The sequence below is a fragment of the Pagrus major genome, chromosome 8 (genome assembly GCF_040436345.1).
Source record: "Pagrus major chromosome 8, Pma_NU_1.0".
Taxonomy (NCBI): domain Eukaryota; kingdom Metazoa; phylum Chordata; class Actinopteri; order Spariformes; family Sparidae; genus Pagrus; species Pagrus major.
This window is the reverse complement of record NC_133222.1, coordinates 14,121,569-14,146,207: the sequence shown is the minus strand read 5'-3', so window position 1 is coordinate 14,146,207 and position 24,639 is coordinate 14,121,569. Positions and strand designations below refer to the sequence as shown.

Below are 24,639 nucleotides of genomic sequence, written 5' to 3'. Positions count from 1 at the left end.
CAATTACTGTACGATAAATCGGCCACACAGAATCTTCCTATTGCTCGCCGCAGAATACAGAGGTGGTGCTTTGAGACACTCACCTCCTGTCTCTTTTCATAGGGGGTCATCCGTCTCTTTTCTTTTTCTAACTTTCTCTCCCTCCACTGACAACCTCTCTCCTTTGCGCTCTTTCTTCAGCTTTCTTTTCTCCAGCCCTTCAACAACCACACGGCCAGCATTTCTAATGCCTTCCGCCCACCATTTCCACACGCAGCTCTCTCAGTGGTTAGATCACACGTTGCTTTTAGAAGATTAAACCAAATGTAATCCAAAACTAAAGCCCAGAGAGCGCATAAAAAGCAGTGACAGAAAACAATCGAAAACAAATAAAAGAAGCATGCTGAAACACCCATTCTCTGAAAAGAGCAAAGAATGGTACCAACACTTCTCTTTACCAGAAGATGTGATTACTCTTATTCCCTTTCTTTCCATTTCTCTCATTCTGCATTCCGCATCGCCTGCCCTCCATCCAACACCTGTATATTTAGCACTCAAACCACCTGATTCCTGCCAGTGACTGTGGTAAGAACATCTATGGATCAAGGTTTGCAAAGATGAGAGCCAGATGAGAGAGAGAGAGACACAGAGACAGGGATTGCTCCTGATTGCACAACTAAGCACACAGCCAGCCACGTTGCACTTGCTCACTTGCCATTTATCCTTCCCTTCCCCATGCAAACTGAGTCAAAACCCCAGAAATGTAACAATGAGCTGCCATCATGTGCCAAAACATGGGACGGAGAAAGAAAAGTGAGCAGCTTGGAACCCTGTCATTTTTTTCCGTGCAAGCCCCGCCGCTGGTATCTTATCTGCTCAATCCTCTCATCGTCATTTAAATCTCCCCCTACTCCATCCGATCCCAGCCGTGGCCCTATTTAAATCTCTCCCTCCTCCCAGTCCACCACATTTCTAATGCTAATTATTTAAACCTCTCCGTGCGCTCTATCCCTCCCATCCACCAGCTAGTTATTCAAATCTCTCCCCACCCGCTCTCCCCTACATGCCCGGCCCCAGTTAAAAGGTGCTTGACTGAAGGGTTGATCCGGGCTGTTATTTTCAGACAGAGGATAATACAGCTTCTTCCAGACTCCTCTCCCTTCCTGCTCTGTTTTCATATCCTTTTCTTTCTGTATACAATTACACAAACTCGGCGGCACATATCCTTTTTGAAATGAAGAGGTTTATTTGCCATGATAATGGAACGCATCTGTTAACAGCACAAGAACAGTGTAATGAATCCGCTGTTTGCCATATCAAATTTGGCGGAAGACAACAAAGACAGGGTTAGGAAAAGATATGGGTACGTAAATGTACACAAAATGTGTGTGTAGTCAGGAAGTTAGATATGATCAGTCATATACATAAAATGTGTATACATCCAACTCTTAGAGAAGAGGATATCTGCATGGGAATGTGACCTTAGTCGGTCCATGGTGGCCTGTGCGGGTCACTGTCCCCAGTGTTAGGAGAGTGGTGAGAGTGAGTGACTGAGCAATGATGAGACAGTTTGGGAGGTCAAAGAGAATCTTTTTTCCAGAACCAGGTGCCAGCACATCAGTGTGGGAAAGGGGTCGTTAATCTCCGTCTCCTCATGCACTGTACGCCTGGTTTACCAATTTCCAAATCTTTATTTCTATCAGTCACAGCATCTCTTTCTGTGCTGCTCCGTTTGTCCATTCTCACTCGCAGTTTTTTCCACTCTCTCCCTCTCTCTCTCTCATTCAGTTGGAGGTTTCTCGCTGTTAGTCCTGTGGAGAAGCCACCTACACATGGAGCATCAGGATCACAGCTCAGTAAAACACCAAAGCTGCTCACGGCACTGAACAGGAGTCCCACTCAGCATCACTACTTATTACAGTTACATAAATGCCGGTTTCCAACAGCAGCCACCCCACACAAACTGCACACTCCCATATGCACACGCCACAGCAGAACCTCATGTTTGAAGCGAAAACATCTGCAAGAAAATGTGTTCGCTGCACACACGTGCGTGCAGATTTCTTGACCATGAAGTTGTTTTTTAATATCTTTAATGTAAATTGGCTCTTGTGCATTTTGCAACAATTTTAGCACAATTCAGGAATGAAACCTCCACAATTTCAAAGTGACAGTCTTTCCCAAGAGGAAACTATCTGAAAATAATACAAAACGCATTTATTTTGCACAACAACTGAAATTTACAATCAGATCAATTCAGCGCATTTCTTTTTTATGTGATTCAATACTCTTAACGATAAAATCATGCAGCAAAAAAAAAAGAACGCGGACACCGTAGGGGGTGTGCTCACCTTGGTACTCCTGTCCAGGGGTGTAGGCGGTGGGGTTGCCCGTAATTTGGAGGGTGAGTAGCACCTCTCCCCCACCCTCTGTCACCCCGGCTCCCTCCAGCTCCCCGTGGTGGGTGCACAGGAAGAAGAAGGGGTTGAAACGGGGGTAGAAGCTTGCAGGGGGTGCCCCGAAATCCATGCTGCTGCTCCCCAAGACTAGGGCCAGCAGGGCACAGCCTAAGGCACCCCCGAGAGAGGCCCGCGCCATGGCCATCTGCCCTCACCAAGCGAGGGGCTGTGAGGTTGCAGGTGGGTGGAGAGGTGAGGAGAGTGATGAGTGAGAGAGCGAGGAAGGCACAGGTAGAGTTCCAGAGGACCGCTTTTGGAGTCCACAGATGAGCCGAAAGTCCAAAAGTGGGTGCGTGAGAGTGAGTGTGTGTGTTTGTATGTGCAGTATTTATGTCTGTGAGTGTGTGGGCTTGGCCGTCAGGAAAACTGTAAAGCTCTGTTCTCCTGCTTCCTCTCCCTGTCCTACCTTCACTCTCTGGGAGTTCAGAGCTTCGCTTGTGCTGTCCTGCTCCGGCGTTTAAATACCTCACCCCCTCCCTCTGTTTCCCTCTCTCCTCCCACCCTCCCTCCCTCCCTCGCTCTGTCTCTCTTTCGCTCTAACACCAGCTTCACGCGTGCTGTATGCGCTCTACGAGACGGCCTCCCTCCTCTCTCTCATCCAGCTCTTCTCTCCTCCCTCTTCTCTGCCAGTCTATCACTCTGCCTTTTTCCTTAATCTCTTCCTTCCCCCCTCTCTTCTCTCCTTCTCTTTACCTCTCACTAACCCACTGTGTTACTCCACATTGCTCTCTTGTATCCCCCTCCTGAGACCTTGACTGTCTTATCTTCATGCATCTGTTAGTTTCTTCATCCCTAACCAGCCCACTGTCATATCCTTTTCACTCTCCTCTCTTTCCTTTGTCTTTTTGCCCATCCACCAGACTGTCTCCTCCTCTCCCACCCACTATCACACCTCCTTTCTCCCTCCCTCTTCCGCTCTCTTCACCTCCCTCTCCTTCCCTGTGTCTCTCTGCTGCTCTCCCACTTAGTCCCCCTCCCCTCTTTCGATCTCCCTCTTTTTCCAACCCCGTACCTCTCTGTCTCTCCTCTCGTCCTCGGCAGCGCTCAAATTTGTTTTTCTTCTTCTCTGCCGTTGCTTTTTTCATGGGTTTTCCATCAGAATCTCCTTTTCCACAGGATTCTCCAACTTTTTTCTCCCTGTCAGAGCAGCGTGCGCCGCCTCTCTGCTCCAGATTAACCCACCACTACCGTGCAGGCACAAGCCATAATGCTGCTTTCTCTCCTGCTCCACCTCACCAAATGATGGATAAGTATATCTCCAACACCCTGTACACACCCCTCATCTCACACTCTCTTTTTTCATACAAAAGATAAATGCAAACGACATGAATCTGCACCTCTTACACTTTTCATCCATGCACTCCCTCCATGTCTCTCACTGTCTGCTCATCCATCTCTTGCTTTATGTGTAAGTGATACACTATTCCTCCCCCCTTTCTCCCACATTAAACAAATTATCACAAAGGAGGAAACTTAAAGAACTTGCTGTTAACACCGCTGAGCGTCTCCTCTGGCGTTTCTCTTTAGCTGCCTGCTGGGTTTGTGTGGTTAAGTGCCTATTACAGACATAAACACTCCTGAGCCAGCGAGCTGCACACACACTCAGAGCCGCTTCATGTCCAAACAGCCTGACTGACCCACAGCAGGAGCACACAGCCAGGCCGGCATGGCCAGATGCTTTCACAGTCTAAACCCTCGATCTCATACGCACACACACGCACACAAACACACACACAGATATCCCTGCACACATCCATATACACAATCATGGACACAAAGCACACATGCATGTGTACCATACTGTATATCTGCCGATTTCTTGTTTCTCTGCTTTGGTACTTAGAAAGAATACATTTTTGCTCGGATGAAGTAATTCACCTGCCAGGCCAGCTGCTGCACCCAGGCCTGCTCCAGTCAGCATGTTTATCCACATACCAGTCCAGACTTCCAAGAAGGCTGGACATAAAGGCAAATATTATGCAACATTAAGGGGGAGCTTAACTCACTTTTTGGAATTCTATTACAGTGACCAGTCTGATTAACTTACAAGTAACTGTCAAAAATACCATAAAGTAGAGAAAAACGACACTGCCTATAAATGCTTCAAATACATTCTCCATTATGTCACATCTGAAACAACAAAAAGCACATTATTCTCCATTAAAATGCCTGCTCAGTGCTCTCTTCGTCACAGACTTTTGCAATGTATTCCCCCCAGAGTACACTTTATGCCCGATGAGGTCATGTGTTGGAGTTTGAGTTATTTTTTTGCTTTTTTCATCCATGGACGTTACACGCAGCAATATCTCTTTCCTAAAACTTTAAATACCTTAAAGAGCAAAGTCATCACAGTTGCTCAAAAGAGAAAGCAATTATTTGTTCTCAGAGTGGGTGTTAATACTGTGACCAAACCCATGCCAGTGCTGTTGCCCATGGGACAACACAACATCAGAAGGCTAAATAAAGTGATGTGGAAAGCGTGACAGCAGCTTCACAAGGGCCAGGTGTGTTGTAGTGTTCGTTTAATATGCCAATTGAAGATAATGTAAAGCGTGTAAGCTGTAACACTGTGAGAACACCAATAGAAAAGAAAGTACAGTAAGAAACAGTCTGGTCCAACTAAAGGCTTTAACTTTTCAGACACAGTGTGTGTCCTCCCCAGTGGCTCCACGAGGTCGGCTAGGTGGACCACTCTGCTGAGACTGGAGAGTGGGGTCGGAGGTTATCTCACTCCTCTGCTGTTCCTCTCAACCAGTCCACAGCCACCCTCCAGCTCCTCATTGCCTTAATTAAGCACTTTTAATTAATCTAACTGCATTAACTCACCAGTGAGACTTCTTAAAGAGCTTAAGTCCTTAAGACCAGGACGTGCAGCTTCGATAGCCTTCCTCACGGTAAATGTTGCTATACTGTAGTCACAGCCTTGAGCCCGCACTGAAGAAATACCTCTCGTCTTTCAAGTTATGACTTGGATTCAGCATTAAAGTTGTGTTTTTTTACAACAAGTGAACAAGAACTTCCCTTTGGGTCCAACAAAAGCCATACAGCCTCAAGAGACATTTACATTTTTATCCAAAGCGAGTAACATTGTGTGCGTTCAACCATGAAAATACAACCCAAAAACTGCAAGAATCATGCAAGCACATCAAACTTCATCAAAAATGCTGAACTGCTCCAAGTGCTGCATTTAGAAACAGAGGCAGAGAAAGAGTTTGTATTTTTGTGGCAGAGGTGTAGTCCGAACAGATGAGCAGAGTAGATATGTAGAGTTTCTGCTGTCCTGATGTCAACGGAGAGCTTGTTCCACCATTGTGGAGCCAGGACAGCAAACAGTCAGGATTTTGTTTAGCAGCAGCTGGGCCCCACTCGTAGAGACTGACTGGCAAGTCGATTGGCAGTGGCAGAGTGTAGCTGATGGGCTGGAAGTAGTTCTGGGGGTAGGATGGACCAGAGCCATTCACATCACGGTAGGCAAGCATCATTGTTTTCAGTGGGATTCGAGCATCCACCGGTGGGTAGTACAGGGTGCAGAAGAGCTGTGTAGTGTAGGAGACCTTGGGTAGGTTGAAGACCAGCCAGGCTGCTGCATTCTGGATGAGCTGCCAAGGTTGGATAGACACGTGTAGGCACACCGGCCAGGAGTGAGCTGCAGTGGTCTAGGCGTGAGATGACAAGAGCCTGAACCAGAACCCATGCCACCTCTTGGGCAAGGAAAAGACATATCCTCCTGATGTTGTGGAGAATTGGCCGGAGCGGGATGTCGTGGCAATGTTGGCACCAAAGGACAGCTGGTCATCCAGTGTCACACCTAGTTGCCTTGCAGTCCAAGCTGACGACACCAAAGAGTTCTCAATGGTAACAGAATCTGTTTCTACTGCACTTTTTCATATTTGCTTTCATTGATAAACCAACATTTACACCTCAGCCAAGAATACACATTTTTGGGGGATATTTTTCTTTTGTCTTTGTTTGTTTTTTCTCGAATTTTCTGCGTTTCCACTCAGGGTTTTTTTATGCACAATTTCAAAATGCACATAAAAACAGTTGAGAAACTGTTTCTCAACTGCTGTTGAGAAACAGTTCTGTCATTCTATGACATGTTTAAGAGGAGAAAGTGAGGCTGAGAAATGTGATACCCCAATAATCAGAGCCACTGTTGTAGAAACCACAATCCATTTCAGTCAGTCAGTGGCAAAACTGACGGGGCGTGGCACCCAAAACAGTCCAACAATGTTTTAACATTGTTCAGCTTTCAACATTTCAAGGTGACACTCCGCTTGAGGGCCCTTTCAACAGAAAGTTTTCCTCAAGTCCAGCCCACCGAAGGTGTGTCAGTCAGATGTTTGTTAGTGTTCCTTCTGCTGTCTGACAATATCCTGACTTGAGGTCAGCAGTTCTCCATTGATAACAATTAGGTCCAACAGTTCAGCTTCAGCTCCCTGCTGAGCTCAACTCTGTTGGAGTTTTGCCCTGAGAGAGAGGCCTGCCTTTACAAGACTGCGTGGGAGTCCTGTGAGGATTTGTCCCACGGGGAGGTTGGGAACATGGAATCTGCGTTCAAAGCCTTTGCTTCTATGAAGGCTACTCAGAGCAGTGACCAGGAGGCCTTTTGGTGGCTGTCAGAGTGTCAACTGAAGAACCTGCTGGGAAACATCAGCAGTTGACGAAGAAAAAGGCTTTTCAGGCTTTGATCGCCCAGAGACCTCCCTCATCAGCAGAAAGGTATCACCAAGCTGGAAAGACTGAGAAAGACTGAGATTGCAAAAACAAAAAATTGATTCAAAGGAGCCAAGAAAAAGCACTTTTGTTTGGCTCAAAAGAGGTTTTGGTAATTCATCGATGGGGTAAAAAGGGGAGCAGGCCTCACCCAAAAAACTAAGTATCACTGGAAACTGTCTGAAATCTGACAACACTTTTCAATAACATGTACACACAACCCAGTCTAATTTTTGCCTGTAATATACCAATTGAACTAGCAAAGTCCAAAGTTCACCAAATATAACTTCTTTAGTTCATATAAAACACGTTTCTGTCCTGGATTGACAATGTAACACAAATAAACATGTGGATAGCCGCTATTTGCACAGGATAGTTTACATTGCTGATACACTGACAACCCACGCAACTCATTATTTTTAATTATCCCCACTTATTTAGAAAAAAGTGCTGTGACAAAGCTTCCTCATTCATTTTACTGAAAACACTGGATTGACACAACAGGTTTGCAGATTAATAGAACTCGGCCAAGAACTCAGGGTTTCTGGCAAGAAGTCGATCCTGGCCCCGGGGCAAACACATATTTCAGAATACCTTGTGACATGTTTTTTTGGGGGGGTTTTCTACTAAGGGATATTGTCAATTGAACATAGCATTAGCCTTTATGCAACACATCAACAGCAGCACTACTAATAGAATTTTAGGCTACCACTATCACACCAGAGGCCTACATCTGAACACAGCCATGAGGAGTAAACAGACTAGTAAGATTGTAAGTCTTATGATGGCAAGAACTCTGTTATCTATAGGTCACCAAATAAGGTAATTGTGTCACAGGTCATCGATATAAAATGTGTGTGTGTGTCCATATGAGCATGCACATATGAGTGTTTGTGTGTGACCTTCTGCAGCCTTCTCTGACCGGAGCTGCTAGCAGAGATCGGTCACAGCACAGTGTTCACCGTCTGTTCCACACACCCCTGCTGAATACACGTGCTCTCAGTGCTCAAACACACACACACACACACACACACACACACACACACACACAAAAAAAACAATCACCCAAAATGGGGAACCATGACAAGATCCCAGCACTGTAATACTGAACGAAAATCAGCACAAGTGTTTCTGATGCAAGAGAGGCAGTAAGAGAGAGGAGCAGCGTGTGCCAGAGAGCCATCTGTTTTACCTGTAGCAGTCTTTATTAACAGCAACACACAGCCCTGTACCTGATGGCCTCTGTGTTTTCTTCATGTAGGTCCTGTCCTACATCTATCCCTACTACACCACGGTCATTCTGCAGCCCCTTCCCCTATGTGCACACACACAGACAGTAATACACACTTAAACACACACACATAGTGTGAGACTTGGGGCTATCGTTCTCCATTATGAAAACTAGGTCGGGGAGGCGTGGGCGAGGGGAGTGGGGCAGTAATTATTTTTATCATTATTAATTTCCACCTCAAGGTTGCGCCAGGGCTTTTTTGTCCGCTTCAATCTTCATTTCAGACCCCCTGCATCCACACACACACACACACACTCACCACCATCACTACCACTGTCTTTGAAAAGGCTTCGTGCCAAACAAGGAAGAACAGAGGGTGGGGGCACAAAAGAGGAAAGAGCTCAAAGGGATGGAAAGAGTGTGACGGCAAGGGAGAGAAGGGAAAGCAGAGGCAGGGGAGGCAGGAGGGGTTGCATGTGTCGCTTCATCACTCACTGGACCCTAATTTACACTAACAGGTTGTTTACTCGATATGGCAAATGATAATAAAAGGCTGGGTGTTGGAGGAGGGGAGAAGGCAAGAAAAGAGAAGGAGAGAAAGAGAGGCCCTGCGGGAGCACTTCAGCTATGATGGCTTGCACACTCCAATTAGTCCCATGAAAAGCTTGTCCCCCCTGAGAGGAGTAAAAGGAGGGGTGCATTGGTCGATGTGTAAATAAAACCAGCCAGGATCACCCCAAAAACTCAATGCCCTATCACAGAGGGAGGGCCGCAGCCGCAAACATCTAGGCTCTCGCTGGGCCAGTACACAAGGAACAAACTCTGCTGATAGTCGGGTCTCAGCAGAGGGCACATGCAGTGAAAACACAAAGACACTTGAGTGTCTTGAGACCATCAGTGACACAAGCATGTGTTATATTGTGCTGGTTTAGTTACTGACAATGAATGCATTTCTTTTTACAGTACAGATTACAAACAGTACTAACCCACAAGTTTTTACAAAACTTTCTTCACACAATATAAGATTTGACTGTGCACAGCAGGACCCACGAGAAGTAAGATATAGTTATTATGACTGATTTTGCTGACACACATATCCGCGTCTGTGTTTTTCCATTGTAACCTAGCCCAAGTTTAAGTCACTACACATAGGAGAGCTCTTTTTCCATGTGCACTGCTGCCACAGAAAAAAAAGAAGAGAAAAAAAGGCAGTATTCCAGAAGACAAACACTTGATTTTGTCTACTGAAATACAGAAACAGAGTGGGTATTTAATATGCTGAATGGCAAGTTATCTGTCTGTTACCAGATTGTCCCAATAATGATTTCAAGTTAAATACAGTGAAGATAAACGACTCCATCACAAGTTTTCTACAGGGATTTACACAAATGCAAATTTTAATCCACTTGTGCTTTATACATTAAAAAACTGTTAATCTTAGCCTGTTTTTTACCATTGTGCTAAACTCGTTCTGGACCATGACTTCTGTTACACCCTTGAACGATGATTATTTCTTATACGGATAGATTCGTCCTCATTTTGTCCGGTTACAGTAGAAGATGTGGACCTGTGATGAAGTCCTGCCCAAACCACCTGATGTTTTGAAAGTGTTCCACTTCATTTTGCATTCAGGCTTGTTTGTCGTTGGTGCAACTGCTGAAATAATTACAACAGTTAATCATGTGATGTATTATAATTGCTCAGTAACTGAGTGACTGATTTATGATTGCAGTTTGAACAAGCCGCCTAATTAAACATACCAGTTCCTACAAATAGAGAAATGTTTACATGACAAAGTGATCACAGAACAGTGTTGTACTGTGCTGTTTGTTGTACTCTCTCAGTCGGCAGCAGGTCAATTCTGCGAGTTTTGAGTTTCAACTCCTTGCCTCTTGAAATACAGAGCTGCTAAACGTGAGTCCCCCCCTGGGTGATAAGAGGCCCCTGTCCTGCCTCTCATACCTTGAGGATTAAGCCGAGAGCCTCTGGAAGTGGCTCCACTGACACTTTGACAAATGAAGCTGTCGTGTAGACCAAGTGGAGTATCATCTTTTGAAAAACAGTAGGATCAACATTCCTCCTCTCTCACATAAACCACTGACCACCAAATCCAAATCTGTTATTTGGACAAGGCAATATAAACTGTCTGAGTGCTAAATTGATGGGCTGTAACTTGTCTTAGTGCAACCGTCGCTTCTGGAAATCTTGGCAGACATAATTAGATAACAATCAAACAACATGTTGTACGGTCTGACTGTGTGTCTGAGAATTTAGCCACACAGAATTAACCTTGATAAGTCAGTTGTTTTTGCTTTCCAGTTTAAGGCTACATTAAACTCCTGACCACCTTTGAAAAGCTGCAGATGTTATCTAAATGTAAACCAAGCAAAGCCCTGTTAAAGAAAACCAAAATAGTTACGATGTTATGTCATTTCTCAGCATAGAAACTGTAATTTCTTTCAAAAAACTGAAAACATGTTAACAACGTTAAAATTTAAAAAAAAATTTAAAAATTCAGGATAAGCAAACTACTACATGTGTTTCCCCTTATAATAATGTCTTCAAATAAATATTTCGGATTGAATTGACACCAGTCTAGAATATTGTTTAGCTATCAGCCTAGCCAGTAAGACTGCTTCGTGCCAGCTGCTTGGCACGGAGCATATCTCTTTTCTTTGCATGACCAAAAAGATGTTGATAAAACACACAGACATTGTTTTGAAGTAGAGGAACATGTGCTGGCTAATGGTCCTGTCTCTAACATGCCGTTCAGCACCTTTACTACCCAAGACTTTGAGGGAACAACACACCTGTCATGGCCATTCAGAATTGACCACTGACCTCAGGAACCCCTAGCCCACCTTTCGGTTTAGGCTTGGTATTATTTTATAATTATAAGAATTATAACACTCACTTTTTTAAAACCTTCATTTATTCAGGAAGGGTTCACTGAGAAAAATGCTACCTTTTTCAGGAACACCCTGATCACATTCACACCTGCTCAGTACAACCACAGTCTGATCTGCTGGCAGCCCCTGAGCAGCACCTTGGTTTTGGCACCTCCACCAGTAGTCTGCCAATCAGATATCCGGCCTGTCCTCTCTCTTTAGCCCAGAGACACTCCGGCAGTAGAAAGCAGCTCTGGAAGAATAGTATAACTCAAGAAGAGCAGCAGCTGGTCATTCAGGAGGGATTGCAACAGCCGAAGAGGTTGGTGTGTTTACTGGGGAAACTACAGGTCACAAACCCCCGTATTAGTGACGCAGTAGAAGCTGGAAACCACAATGCTACCAAGTGGACCAATCACAGTCTTAGTGGACTATGTTGCTGTGATGTGCAGTTATGTTTCTGGGAAAGTTCACAGCTTAGCCTACGCAGTGCCTAAGATGTAGGTACAGCATAGATTCAACACAAAAGCATAACTCAAGCTCTACTTTAGTGCAATATTTTTTCCTCTTTCAAAAATGACAAGATACAGTGATATCATTACTGGTTCACTGTATCTCAGGTTCGCTAGGAGGAGGATTAGTTGGCGCATGTCTTTGATAATTTCCTAGCAGTAAAAATAGTGAAATACACCAATTTCTGTTCTGAACTGGGACACAGCTACAGTGTGTTATGTATACTACACACGTTAATAGTTAATAAACAAAGATCGCTCCCCTGCTGTCTTCCTTGTCAGACAGAGGTAAGTGCAGCAGCATACACTGCAGGGGCCCCACACACAAAAAAAAGTAGAGGTTAAACTAGTGCAGGTGCACATTTGTTGTCCTTGTGGACTAGTTTTAGCTCTGACACTTTATTCAACAATAGTGAACCTATTTTTTTTTTCTTTAGAAATACACTAAGCAGTGAAATACTTGGGTTCAGACATCATTGCCTGCGCTGGCTACAGCAGATGTGTGTCTGTATCTGCAAGTTTAAATGGTGGAGGCACATGGCCTGGCACAATTTAAGTGTGATACATTTTTCAATAGCTGTGAGTCATAGTAGTTCTTTCTGAGTTCTTTTCAGCATGGCAAAGTGCGTCGCTCAGGGCTGTCTGCGTCCGCAGACTGCTGGCCTCATACTTCTTTTGCATTTGCTAGACATGAAATCTGTTCTCCAAACTCCACGTTTTCGGTTCAGCTCCCAGTTCACCGTCATCTCAGCGAACCCCCCCTCCCATCCTGCAGTCATGGTAACAGAGCTGTGAAAGAACAAGCTGAGGAATATGAGACATGGGAGATGACAGACACATGGCCACATTGTGACAGAGACAGACGGAGTGGGTGCTGAGTGGTTTGACACCACAGACAGCCATTTCCCCATCCAAACATCCAGCACGCAAGCAATTAGAAAGGACAGGAGGCAGAAGTTATGTGGGACACAGAAGGGTCAAAAACAGGAACAGCAACAGGAATGCTGGTGTTTGGGTGGCATTCAGGAGCAGAGTGAGTGGAGGTAATCACTGAAAAAGTGTTATAGTTTAGAGGTACATCCATGTGTTTTTGGTATCATTCATCAGCTGACACAAGAAAACAAAAGAGATCAATGAGCTGACCTCCTGACATGAACTTTTCAATATTCTTGCACAAAATCCCTTTTGTTACCATTTTGGCATCCGAGAGAATATAAGCTATGAGTGTGGCTGAAAATCAATGAGATAAATGATAGAGAAATGTTCTAACATCTGAAATCCTACACGCACACGCACAAAAAGACCTCCTGCTATCACAAAAACTCTTATAGCCTAATAGATACAATATTGATTTTAGTGTGGTTGATGCAAATGTCCATAAACTTGTAAAAAAAAAAAAAAAAAAAAGTAAGACAAAACAGCTCTTGTTCTCACTCTGCTGTGTCCTGCATAATCCGAGCTGTTTTCAGGCATTGTGCTCAGCAACAGCCTGGGAGAGGTTGCTTTTTTGTGTGTGTGTGCAATAGATGCACAGCATGTCTGGCACACACATAATAAAACAGATTTATCCCAAAAGATACCATTCATCCCCAGACACCAGCTCAGGCTCTCACTTCATACAAGATAGAAGGTGCATAAACACACATGTAGTGATAGCGGTGATAAAAATGCTCATAAACACTGTTAACATACACGCATACAAGTCTCACTCACACAGTGCTAACACATAGACACACTCGTAAAAACGCGCGCAGTAGTGGTAGAGGTGTAAATGAGCATGCACACACACACATATTTGCACTTGCAGATACACTTGCATTACAAACACAGAGGGGGGAGGGAGGAGGGGGAAGGGGGCACTGAGGCCACAGAACATACAACAAAAAGCAAGCAGACAGCCTTGAGCTATGAGCTCAGCTAAATAAATAAATAAGTGAAAATCTCATTTTAAACCAGTAGCTTCACACCCCCTCTTGGAGCCCGCTCCTCCTCCCTGCTCTCCTCCTCCTCCTCCCCATATCCCTGATCAAGGTTTCATTCTGGAGAAGCACAAAGACTGGCTACCCAGCATCCATCTCTTCAACTCCATCCATCCCACCTATCGTGGGCCTCCAGAGACCCATACGAGGAGCATTGCACTGGCTGTGTTTTCTGCTTTCTTTTATTCCCACGGTGAATTCCAGTTGTATCAGACCGCAGCAGAATATGACACCTGACAATCAACCTGCAGAGGGGGCAGGGTCCACATTGTATGTGCTTGAATCTACTGTAACAAATTCAATTGGCTCCATTTCATATTCCATGTTTTATTATATTGAAGTTTGCGGCTGGTAGGATGATGCCAATTAGAGAAACACATGGATGTCATGGGAGCTTATAAATTCCAGACCAAAGACCCCAGTCGGCACACTACCGTCTTATTTACCATCTAGGTTTAGTCCGCTGTAGCTCCACAGGCTAAACGCTGAGTTCCACCACCTCATTTAAGCTGAGCCGTAGCCGAATCCATATTGTGCTGCATTGTGTAAACAAGTAGAGATAAGTAGTGGCTGTAGGCATGTGGATTCTGTGGGTGTGGATGCTGGTGAAACCAACGGATCACGGCTGTTTTGGCATGTAAACCCCTCACAGATGGATGAACATCCTGCCCTGACTGATTAGGATTTGGTTAGACATGACATGATATCGCCTAAACAGAGCAAACACTCGAACCCGGAAAAAAACACAAACAATCTGACAGTTTCATAACTAAAATCTACTTTTCAGGCAAATCGTAGAGATCACGGTAGGCTTGACACGGTAGTCGGTGTTAATGGTGTTGCACGCTGTTTGTGCAAACACCAATGACATTACCTACCCACTACCCCCACCGTCGGTTTACCTTTATTTAACTGGACGAAGGACTTTACAATTGTAAACTGAAGGTGTCTGCTCCGTGCAGCAGTAGCGCCAGCAGCAGAGTCATAGCAGCAGAGTAGCAGGAGTCAATTTTCACTTATCACCTGACGAGAGTAAGAAGAGTTGACTGACAGGATGATGGCGGAAAAGCACCTCTTTGGCAAAATCTTGAATTTCAACCCAATGCTAACAGGGAATCTGATAACGTCCTTAGGGAAAAGGAGTTGGTTACCTCACTGAGAAGTTGGAGGTGTGCAGCCTGTCACCTGCAGTGCCTCAACTAACAGCTCCTTCTTGTTCCATTACTCCCACAGACTGTATAAAAAACACTCCCTGAAATATTTCAAGCTGATCTGCTGTCAAAAAAACTTTATATAACCTCATCGATTAGTGGATCTGCACTACTTGAACAAACTAAAAGAGTGATACAGCCAGCTACATGACTCTGCTGATTGGACAAATACCTTCACAAGGCTCTTCCTTTGGTGACATATTGTAAATAATGTAATATGAGTTATAGCTACTAGCATGGCGGATGAGAAACCTGTGCCAAATAAGAACTATTTTTAATGCAATATTGTGTTTTAATGGTGCAAAGAATAGGCTATTTCTACAGGGCATTTCAAAATTGAGAATTGTGGATTGTGATCAAAATTAAATAGATCATGATATTAGTTTTTTGGCCAGATCGCCCACTTTAACCACCAACAACAGAGGAAGAAGAGGTACAGACAAGGAATGGGGGGGCTTCATTGGGGACCAAGTGAGACAGATGATACAAATGATAATGTGCCCTTCATCTTTGTGGATACGAATAGAAGGATAGAGGCCTTTGCCCTTAATTATATGGGTCAGTGGACCAGGAGCTGGTGGTCCCACATGGAGGGGATCAACAAGTCAAACAAATGCAAAGACACACACAGACAGCTAGTTGATTTCAGGGGAGTCAATCAATGATGAGGCCCTGCTTAATGAAGTCAAACCTACCAAAATGAAAAGCACACAGAGGCATATTCAGTGATATAATTTTATCAGTCAGACACGAAAAGGAGATCATGACAGAGTAAAAGAGAACATCTCTGTGGAATTTGTTTCCTGACTTTATATTCAGTCATCAATGAAAAGGACGCTGTGCACTTGTTCAATCATAAAAACCAAGGACAATAGCTGTTCCACTACAGTGTACCAATGACAAAGAGAACAGAGCCTCATGCACACCTGCTCCACCATCATCATGATGGCTAGAGACTGTAATTAACAGCGAGGTGCAGATACACATCACGGCGAACACATGCAACACAGCCACACCTTTACACAAAATAAAATTAATCCTCCACTGTAGGTCCTTCAGCACGGTGCTCCACACACTCACTGATCCAATTACAGGTCAGAGGTCACAAGACAGTCCCATCCTACCACAATATACAATAGGACCTCCCCCCACTCACTTCTCCCCATCCTCCCAGCATTTCCCTCATTCATTCATTCATCGTCCTCTCTTCACACCCTTTCTGCTCAGCTGTCATCTCTCACTTCGTCTCCTCTAAATGGCTATTGACTGTGCTCACACAGCATTCGCTCTTTGTCCGTCTCTATCACAAATGTGTCTGCCAATCACAGGCTTATGTTCTTTGTATGTTCACCTCTCTGTTCTTACCAACCCTATATCTAAGACAAAAAGCCAAGTGATGCTTTTTGAATCTTTTTTTATCATTTATTAAAGTCTAAAACCGCCTCCCATTAATTTCGTCTACTCTTCAGGCATTCCATACGGTTCCAAGTGTTGTTGCTGCGGATTCTCGACTAATCTATTTTCTCTGTGGTTGCCCTTTTCTCAATCATTGCCCTCTCTCCAAGCCCTCTCTCCTACGCTCATCCACTGTTACTCACTCAGTCTCTCTCCTACTCTCTCCCTTATTCTTCCCTTATTCCCTCTCCCCTTCACATGGTGAGTCTCTTGCCCTGAGGGAAGCTCTCTCTTTCAACTTGCTGGACCTGGAGAGAAGAAAAATCTCTTTCTCTCCCTCTGTGTCACGGCACTGTGTTTGTTTCTGGTTAACTAGCCGGGGAAGTCGATCCTGTGTGTGGCAGTCACTGTGTTACTGTGTCACTGTGTCAACATATGGCTGCCTTCGTAATGCAGAGCACGGTAACATTACTGATCTTCACTCGAGTATTTGTTGGTCATTCGCTGGTGTTTTGTTTATAATGGTATGAGGCCAAGTATTTAGTATACTTGAGCTCACACGAAATCTTTTCTACTACATACATAAAACGGAACTGGTAGAGTGACCACAGAGACAGGAAGGAGGGGAGACATGGGTGCCAAAGGAAGGATACATGTACATATATATACCCCCCATACAGACAACCACACACCCCGCACAGACAAGGCCATGCCTCATTAATCTATCACTCCAACATGCAGCCCCCCCACACCCTCAATCCTGTCCTCCACTATGCATTTGCTACTTGTCCTGCACGAGCGCCCCCAGATTTACTACCTCTCTGCTCACCGGCAGAGGTTAGGTTGATATACAGTGAGCAGTGAAAGAGAGAAAAAAAGAAAAAGAAAAAGAGGTAGAGATGAGAGCTGAGAATTTAGCACTCTGTGCCCTCAGCACCTCTGCTGATGAGTTTTGCTCTCCTGGCATCAGTCTGGCATCTACTCGAAGAGCGCGGAAACTCATCACCTCTCTGGGCAACAGCAAAGGTAATTATGACTAATGAAGTGCAGACTTTTATGGCAAAACATGGGCCTAACTGCATTTGGTGCTCATAATGGCATACAGAGAGAGACACACTCTGCTGCACTGCATAAACATTACCCAGACGCAGAATCAAGGTCACCTCAGCAGATTAGCACAGCCTGTAAATGAGTTCAATTAAACAAGTTGCTAATGACTGCCAGCTAATGACCAAGTCCTACACTGGCAGCTCGGTGACAGCTCATACAGAGCAAAGCCTTTGTATAACCTATACTGTGTGACAATCAGACCATCTACAGGTACATCTATGGATTGTTAGTATTGCTAAAAATAAATGATAAATGACTATCTGCGCCTAGATTTTATCCTTTAAAATATATTGAACTAATCATTTAGTTGACATGCTTTGCAGTGCTCAACTAGTCCTCGGGGATTAATGAGAAGATTTTTGTAAAAGAAAATAATATTCAGCTAAAGTGAAATCAATCATTGAACTGGTAAAGCACACAATGGAGTAATTCCACTCCACACAATGAAAAGAAGAGGACACATTTTGATCAGCTAAAAATCTAGTTGCAATAATTAAACATGAGTAATGAGCTCCTCCATAATTAACCTGCTCCCCAAGCTACGCTCTTCTCTATTAGAGAGAAGATCAAGAGAGAGCGCCACAGACAGAGAGATAAGGGTGGGATATGAAATGTTCACACAACAGTGAGTGAGATCAAACCCATTTGCTTGGACCATGGTGGAAACTTTCCATGCAATTAAATGGCAATTCCAATCATGAATTGGGAGAGGGGATCTCATCATCAGCAGAAGCTGATGGATTATGGTCATGAGCCTGAGCCGTTCTGTCACAGGGCCAGGCTAGGCTCATTCACCCCCACCACCCCTCTGCTCGCCATAATTTACGCCAAGCTATTTAGCAAGCCATTATGCCATCTCATTACATTTGACGTCACAGTAGGATGTTTGACCTGGAGCAGCACATGGGCAGTGAGGTCAGGGGGAGCCCAGCAGCAATTAAAGAATCGCCATCATCTTCGGCCTCTGAAGCAAAACACAAACAGATTATAAAAGCACTCAAGGAGAGAGAGTATTTTGTTTAAGGAAAGATAAGAAAGTAAGAATATGTTCACATATTAATCAGCCAGGCCCTCCACAACCAGAAATAAAACCTCACATAGGAAACAACCTTATAATGAGGAGCTAAAGGTCAATCCAGACCCTAAAACAGAGGAGGGCAAATCACAGCTTGTGGGCCAAATCTGCTCCTCTGCCAGGAGTATTTGGCCCCAAAATGAAATCTAATTTTTTCCCTTGATGGGCCACATTAAAAATGTTAGGCATGTTTAAAAAATCCTCTCTCGAAATTACAAAATACATACTTAGTAAAGAGCTAACCTGACGAGCCAGATGGTTTATTACACAGAACCATCTGGGAAGTCGTCCTTGGAAAATGCTTCTTATGTGATTGGACGAACCATTTGTTCATCACCATCTACAACAGGCTAACTTCAACCAATCAGAACAACAGTAGGAGAGCGCTACCAGAGGAGCCCGTTGTTAAATTAAACTCTTGCTGAAGCCAGTGAAGATGACCGAAAACAACTGCAACCAACAACCAACTGTAGCTGCCATTAGTTCCTCATAGGATGCTGATTGGTCCATACCACTGCAGTTCAGACACAAGTGCATAATCCATCTGCGTTGCAAGGTAAGTAAAAACCTAAAGTCTCAATGAATTGAAGGGACTGCAGGCCCGAGCTCAGCTAATGCACGGACTTCAAACAGAAGAATTCAAACCCAGACATTTAGTTTCCAAACTAATTTCAAAAGCATTAGTAAATAATCTAATAATTCAAGACACAGACGCCTGCTTCTTGACAACACCTGCGTTGGCCCCCCAATGAACAGAGCCAAAAAATAAATAAAAAAAGAGGCTCTTTGCCAAATCTACAGCACCTGCTGACCCTTGTCCTAGAAAATCATGGTGGTGCTTGGCAACTTTTCCTCCTAGTCAATGCATCGTGGTAGACAGCAGACAAATTTATCCACACAGTTTAGGTTTCATGACTGTGGTGGTGCCAGGTTTCAATAATATACCCCTTCAGGGAGATAAAAAGTAGTCCAGTGGCTCAGTGAGGAGGCTCTATCTGTGGACTTCTGGGTCTGAGCCAACACGATACCACTACTGGAGGTCTTAACACTAAGCTATCCTCCTTCCCTCAGCAGACAAACCACCAACATCTCAAAATGTTAAGTGGTAATATGAATGAAGACCACAAGTCCAACGTATTGTATCTGTTTTAGACATTTAAATAGTGTTATAGCTGCTAGATGCAGAGACGATGAAAATAGGTACAGTTTTTTAAGTGAACTTTCAAAATGGACTGCACTTGGAGGAACAGGAAGAGTCACCCTGTGCTCTTGTCCTCTATGTTTCCTTCCTTGGTTGCTTATTGAGGCCAAGGCTGTTTTGCTGTACACTGGCTCAGCGGCGAGCCTCTCTGAAGGAGCAGTAAAACTAACCACCAGTGGGAGGTTAAACTACTCCAGTGTCACTCTGACAACCCACAGTGATGCCGACACACTTCCTTTGCCAAGTTTGGCGGCTGGATCCTGACAAGGACAAAAATGTTTCCCAACTCATCCACTGGGGTCCGAGTCTCACGCCATGGATGAACAAGCTGAATAAATCATACAAGTATGACTGAGAGTGAAGAGCCAGAAAGCCTGAAGGAACAACAGAGTGGATTCTGAGCTTCTTTCATATTAGCAGACTGCCCGCCGCATGGCTGGGGGAAGCTGAGCCCTTCGAAGCGCAGGCTGTTGTGAGAGAAACACTGAATTATGCATCTGAGAAGGGAGGGGAGATTGGCTGCTGGCTCCAATAGCACCCCCTCCTCCTTTACCTCCTTTCCTATTCACTGACAGATAGATGAGGGCATCTAGATGAAGTTTCACAGGAGGTCAGCGCTGCAGACTCACGATTGATAGACACTGTGGGGCGTGTCCCTCTTTCTCCTGTTTTCTGCACCATTTCACAGAATTGGGGGAAATGCCACTCTCCGCCCTCTCATCCGACAGAGGGGGGGCAGGTGGGGGTGCGTCCTGTCGCCTCTGGCGAAGACGTATGCTCGATGACACATTGATGACACATTTGGGCCTCTGAAATCGGCCGAGGGTGGTTATGAGGACTGGTGCATCGATTCTCAGAGATGAGGACCATCTCCTGCCACACCTACAATGAGCAATGGGGTCAGAAGGTCACTCCTCTAACCGCCTTCCCTCTCCCTAAAAAAATCAATTCCTTATTAGAACTTCATCGCCATCAGACAAGGAATGGAACGGCGTTAAAATGAAGACAGAAGACATTCACCTTTGTCATATATGATTATAGATGTTCTCTGGTTTCCCTCCTGTTGTTATGGAGGAATTTCAGTGGTTGAGTCCGTCTTTCATTAGCCGGGCCCGTACAGTTCCTCCTCCTCATTTGAACCTCTTGCTCCTTGTCTCTTGACAGTTCATTGCCAGGCTGTTGGTTCTATTTCTGTCCATTGCCGCAGGCTATACATTCTGCATATTGTGCATGTACAGATGAAACCTACATATGAAACACCTGCTTGTAACACACTGTAAAATATTACATTCAGCATGAGGGCTTTTTCCACAGCAGGTTACTATGTGGTTTCATGGCAATGCAAAGAAGAAATCCCCTCTAAAGCCTTGTGAATTATTGAGAGGGTAAAATAACCCACTGGTGTAGCTCAAAGAAATCAGTGATTGCTTATTCTGTCTTAATTCATCATTGTTTATCCACCGAGATGCCTTGTGAACCACAATGTAAACCACACTCCTGCTGTCCTTCAAAGCTGCTGCTGTTAGTGAGAACAGTACCTCTGGCTAAATGGGGTTCACCGAGAGACGGTGTTATAGATGAGGGCAGGTCCCTTAATGGATCCTCCTGACTGTCATAACCAGCCAAGGCCTGTGGCAGAAACATCCTCCTGCCGTCAATTTGAAACTGGAGCAGTGGGCCCCTCCCTGTCCCTGTCCTCCAGACTACCTCGCTCCCCCCTGACGGATGACTGGCGGTCTGCGATAAGCTTTCCAAGGCTACTAGAGACTGTAAACATGCAATAAAAGCAACCACATTAATAACATAAGTATAATCAACTCCAACCAATATATTTTCCGGACATATAAAAATTATGAAAAGATGCACAAATCAAGGCAGTTTACACTTTTATCAAGACAATTCCCGATTCCCTCCTACTGTATTAAAATGCATATCAATATGGAAATAGTGACTGATTACACATTTATTCATTCCTACACTGATCCCTCCATTCGTCCATTTGTATATGTGTATGTAGGCATTAACCTCCCATTTGAGATTATGCAAGTCAAAGGAGGGGCATCAGGGTACCATATATTACATCAATTTGTCCACAGAGTATTTATGAGCTACTACAAGCTGTGGCCAATCTGCAGACACAAACAACTAAATGAGCGCATAAATATAGATGACATGCTCCAGGCTTATGGCAGAAATATACGACCCCCTCAGGCTATAGGTCCGTTTCTGCTTCTTCCCCCCACCTTGAGCTCTGAGATGCGTGTATGTATGGAACAGAGGTGGAGGGGAAAGGCACTGAAGCTTCTTCTTTCAGAGTCAGATTTATGATCTGGATAACTAGATAAGGGCATATCAGCCTGTCGCGTCCACAGTGGTACGGTATATTTTTCTGCAAAGCTTACTGCACTATAGCCGTAAAATGCATTACCTGGATTCTACCTTCCTTGCCTCATGTAGCTCGTTTCTTGTCTGACGTGCAATAGCGCCAGCTGATGCATGGCATGCAGTCATCACGAAAATATGCTCCATAATTTTCCACATCTTTCTGGGGCATAAATCATCTCCTATAGCTGCTGGCATGAAGCATGAAGAAAAGATGTAAAAGAAGAACATGATAACATACAAAGCCTCTACTTTTCCCTCTTTTTCCTGCTCACTGCATTCTCACTCTCCAACTGCTTTATCCTGTCCCCCCTTCACAGTACATGTCTTGCTGGTTGCTGTAGCCCTGATAAATCCCATCATATGTGGGGATATATGGTCCAGACATGTGTGGCAGCGAGTCTTTACCATTTCACAAAACTGACCTTGACCTGGCTGCTGTTTGAAGAGCTGTGGAGCACGCTCTGTGGCTCAGGTGAGAGGGGAGGGGAGAGTGGGTGGTGGGTTACATGACTTGAGGGGGTTCTAACAGGTTTTTCTGATGCATAACAAACTCCCAGAAGGATAGAGACTGTAGAGTAAAACCTCTGGGATTTAAATCGTTCCAGGTATTCACTGAATATGATTTTCTCCTCTCCAGTAAACATCTGTATCAACCTGACTCGCTCAGTCTGTCCACCTTCTTTGTGCTCTTTTATTTCTATTCAGGTTTTGTCAAAGGTATGGATGCATGTTTTTTCCTGTCGCCTTTCAATATTGTATTTCTACATCTCCTTTTCGTCCTCCACCCATGCCTTTCTCCACCTCCCCATATCAGACGCCACGGGGCTTCTCTCCCCTTTTCCACTCCTTGTCTCGCATCATCTCGTGACTTGGGGTGTTGTGTCCTGCTAAAAGTTTACCAGTTCGTATCGCTGAGAAATGACTGATGCTACATTTTTCATGCGGGGCATTAAAAATTCAAAAGATCCGTTCCCCTTCTTCATTCTGAGACTCAAGGAAAAAAAACAAGTCTCAATAATGGATGAGAGAAAGGTTTGCTAAGAAAAGAGAGCCGGTGTGTTGCGATTGAGCTGAGGGGAGACAGAGAGGGAGAGAGAAAAAGGGGGATTGGAGGGGGTGATGTATGGATGGACAGAAAGATGGAGACGGATTGAGGGAAAAAGCAGTTGCTGACCGGTGCTCTTGATAGACTGGGAGAGGAATAAGGAGAGTCTATGTATGTTGAAGGTGATCTGACCTGGTGTGGTGAAACATTTCTCTTCCACGTGCAGCCTTTGTCCATGGGTATACACAGCTGGCTGCTCCTGGTGCTCTGCTCTTAGTCAGTCACGCACAGCAAACGCTGCCTGTTCTGTCTCACAATGCCAAACATTCAATACACACATTTGTACACACACACACACACACAGAAACACACAGCTCTCGTCACCTCATTGCCATGGGGCGTATATTTGTCACTATAAAAGAACATTCACTGCTCGAGAGCTTGTTTGTCCCAGAAAAATGTTAAATTAGTTGGAAATTCCTTCATTTTTAGGATTCCTGAAGGCTCAAAGCAGCTATTGTGAGAGCCCTGTTGGACAGTAGTAACAAGGCGAGGATGGAGACACGTGAGTACACACAATGTGAAGGACTGACAGACTACAAAAGTTGTTTCACAGGATTTCATTTCTGTGGAGGCACAGATTATCACAGGCAATAACATTTCTCGTTAAATAAAATATAAAACATCTACTGTAAATGTTTCAAATGTCATCTCCAATTCTCTCTCAGAAAGTCACATGCGGGCTTCATTGGCCGGCATTTGAACAGCCATAGTCTGTACAAAACACATTCCTAGACGTTATCATGGTTGCATCTACGGCAAAAGAATAATTCCCAATTGTTCTGTGTATCAACAGGCAAAAAATGCTGCACAGCTGCAGAAGAAAAGAGATACAATATTAGAGTCATATGTTAAACTGTCACAAAAAAGGCCTAAAGTGCATCAAATTTATTGGGACACTTTTAAGCACAAATAAAATGAATGCCAATGAGGATTAGCATTATTTCTTAATGCCCCTCTTGTGCTCAGAAAACAAAACAATGCCGCTGGGGTGACAAGGCCTCTCTCAGGATGCCATCTAGTGGTACGTCACAACACATACACATTTTGCACTTTGTGATTCATAAATACATTCGGAGAATTGCACTATCCAAGATATTAAACAAGGTTCAATGAACGGAAAGTGTGTTAAAAACAGAAGGTATTTAGATTCCGGCAACAACGTACACTCATAGAGGACGGAAGCTGTCACATTAGCTGATTTTCTGCACCACTTGAAGCCTCTCACCCTGTGATAAATGACATCAAAGTCCTGAGGGTAGAGCAATTAAAAACCAGGTCAGTGTGCATACTCTAATGTATGTCCTATACAAAGACGTGTCCTTGTGTAAGAATGGATTCATAATGATCACCTAGGACCAGCAAAGACATTCTCCCTTTTTCAACACATAAA

General features: G+C 44.4%; 1 protein-coding gene across 1 annotated transcript in view; it reads right to left on the bottom strand.

Annotated features, from left to right (window-relative positions):
• reln (reelin) overlaps positions 1-2,817 on the bottom strand; it is a 94,558-nt gene extending 91,741 nt beyond the window's left edge. The window contains exon 1 of the mRNA XM_073472238.1: positions 2,331-2,817. Coding sequence (XP_073328339.1) covers positions 2,331-2,583 — 253 coding nt within the window. The 5' untranslated portion in view covers positions 2,584-2,817. The remainder of the gene's footprint in view (positions 1-2,330) is intronic.
• Between the last annotated feature and the right edge of the window lie 21,822 nt (positions 2,818-24,639).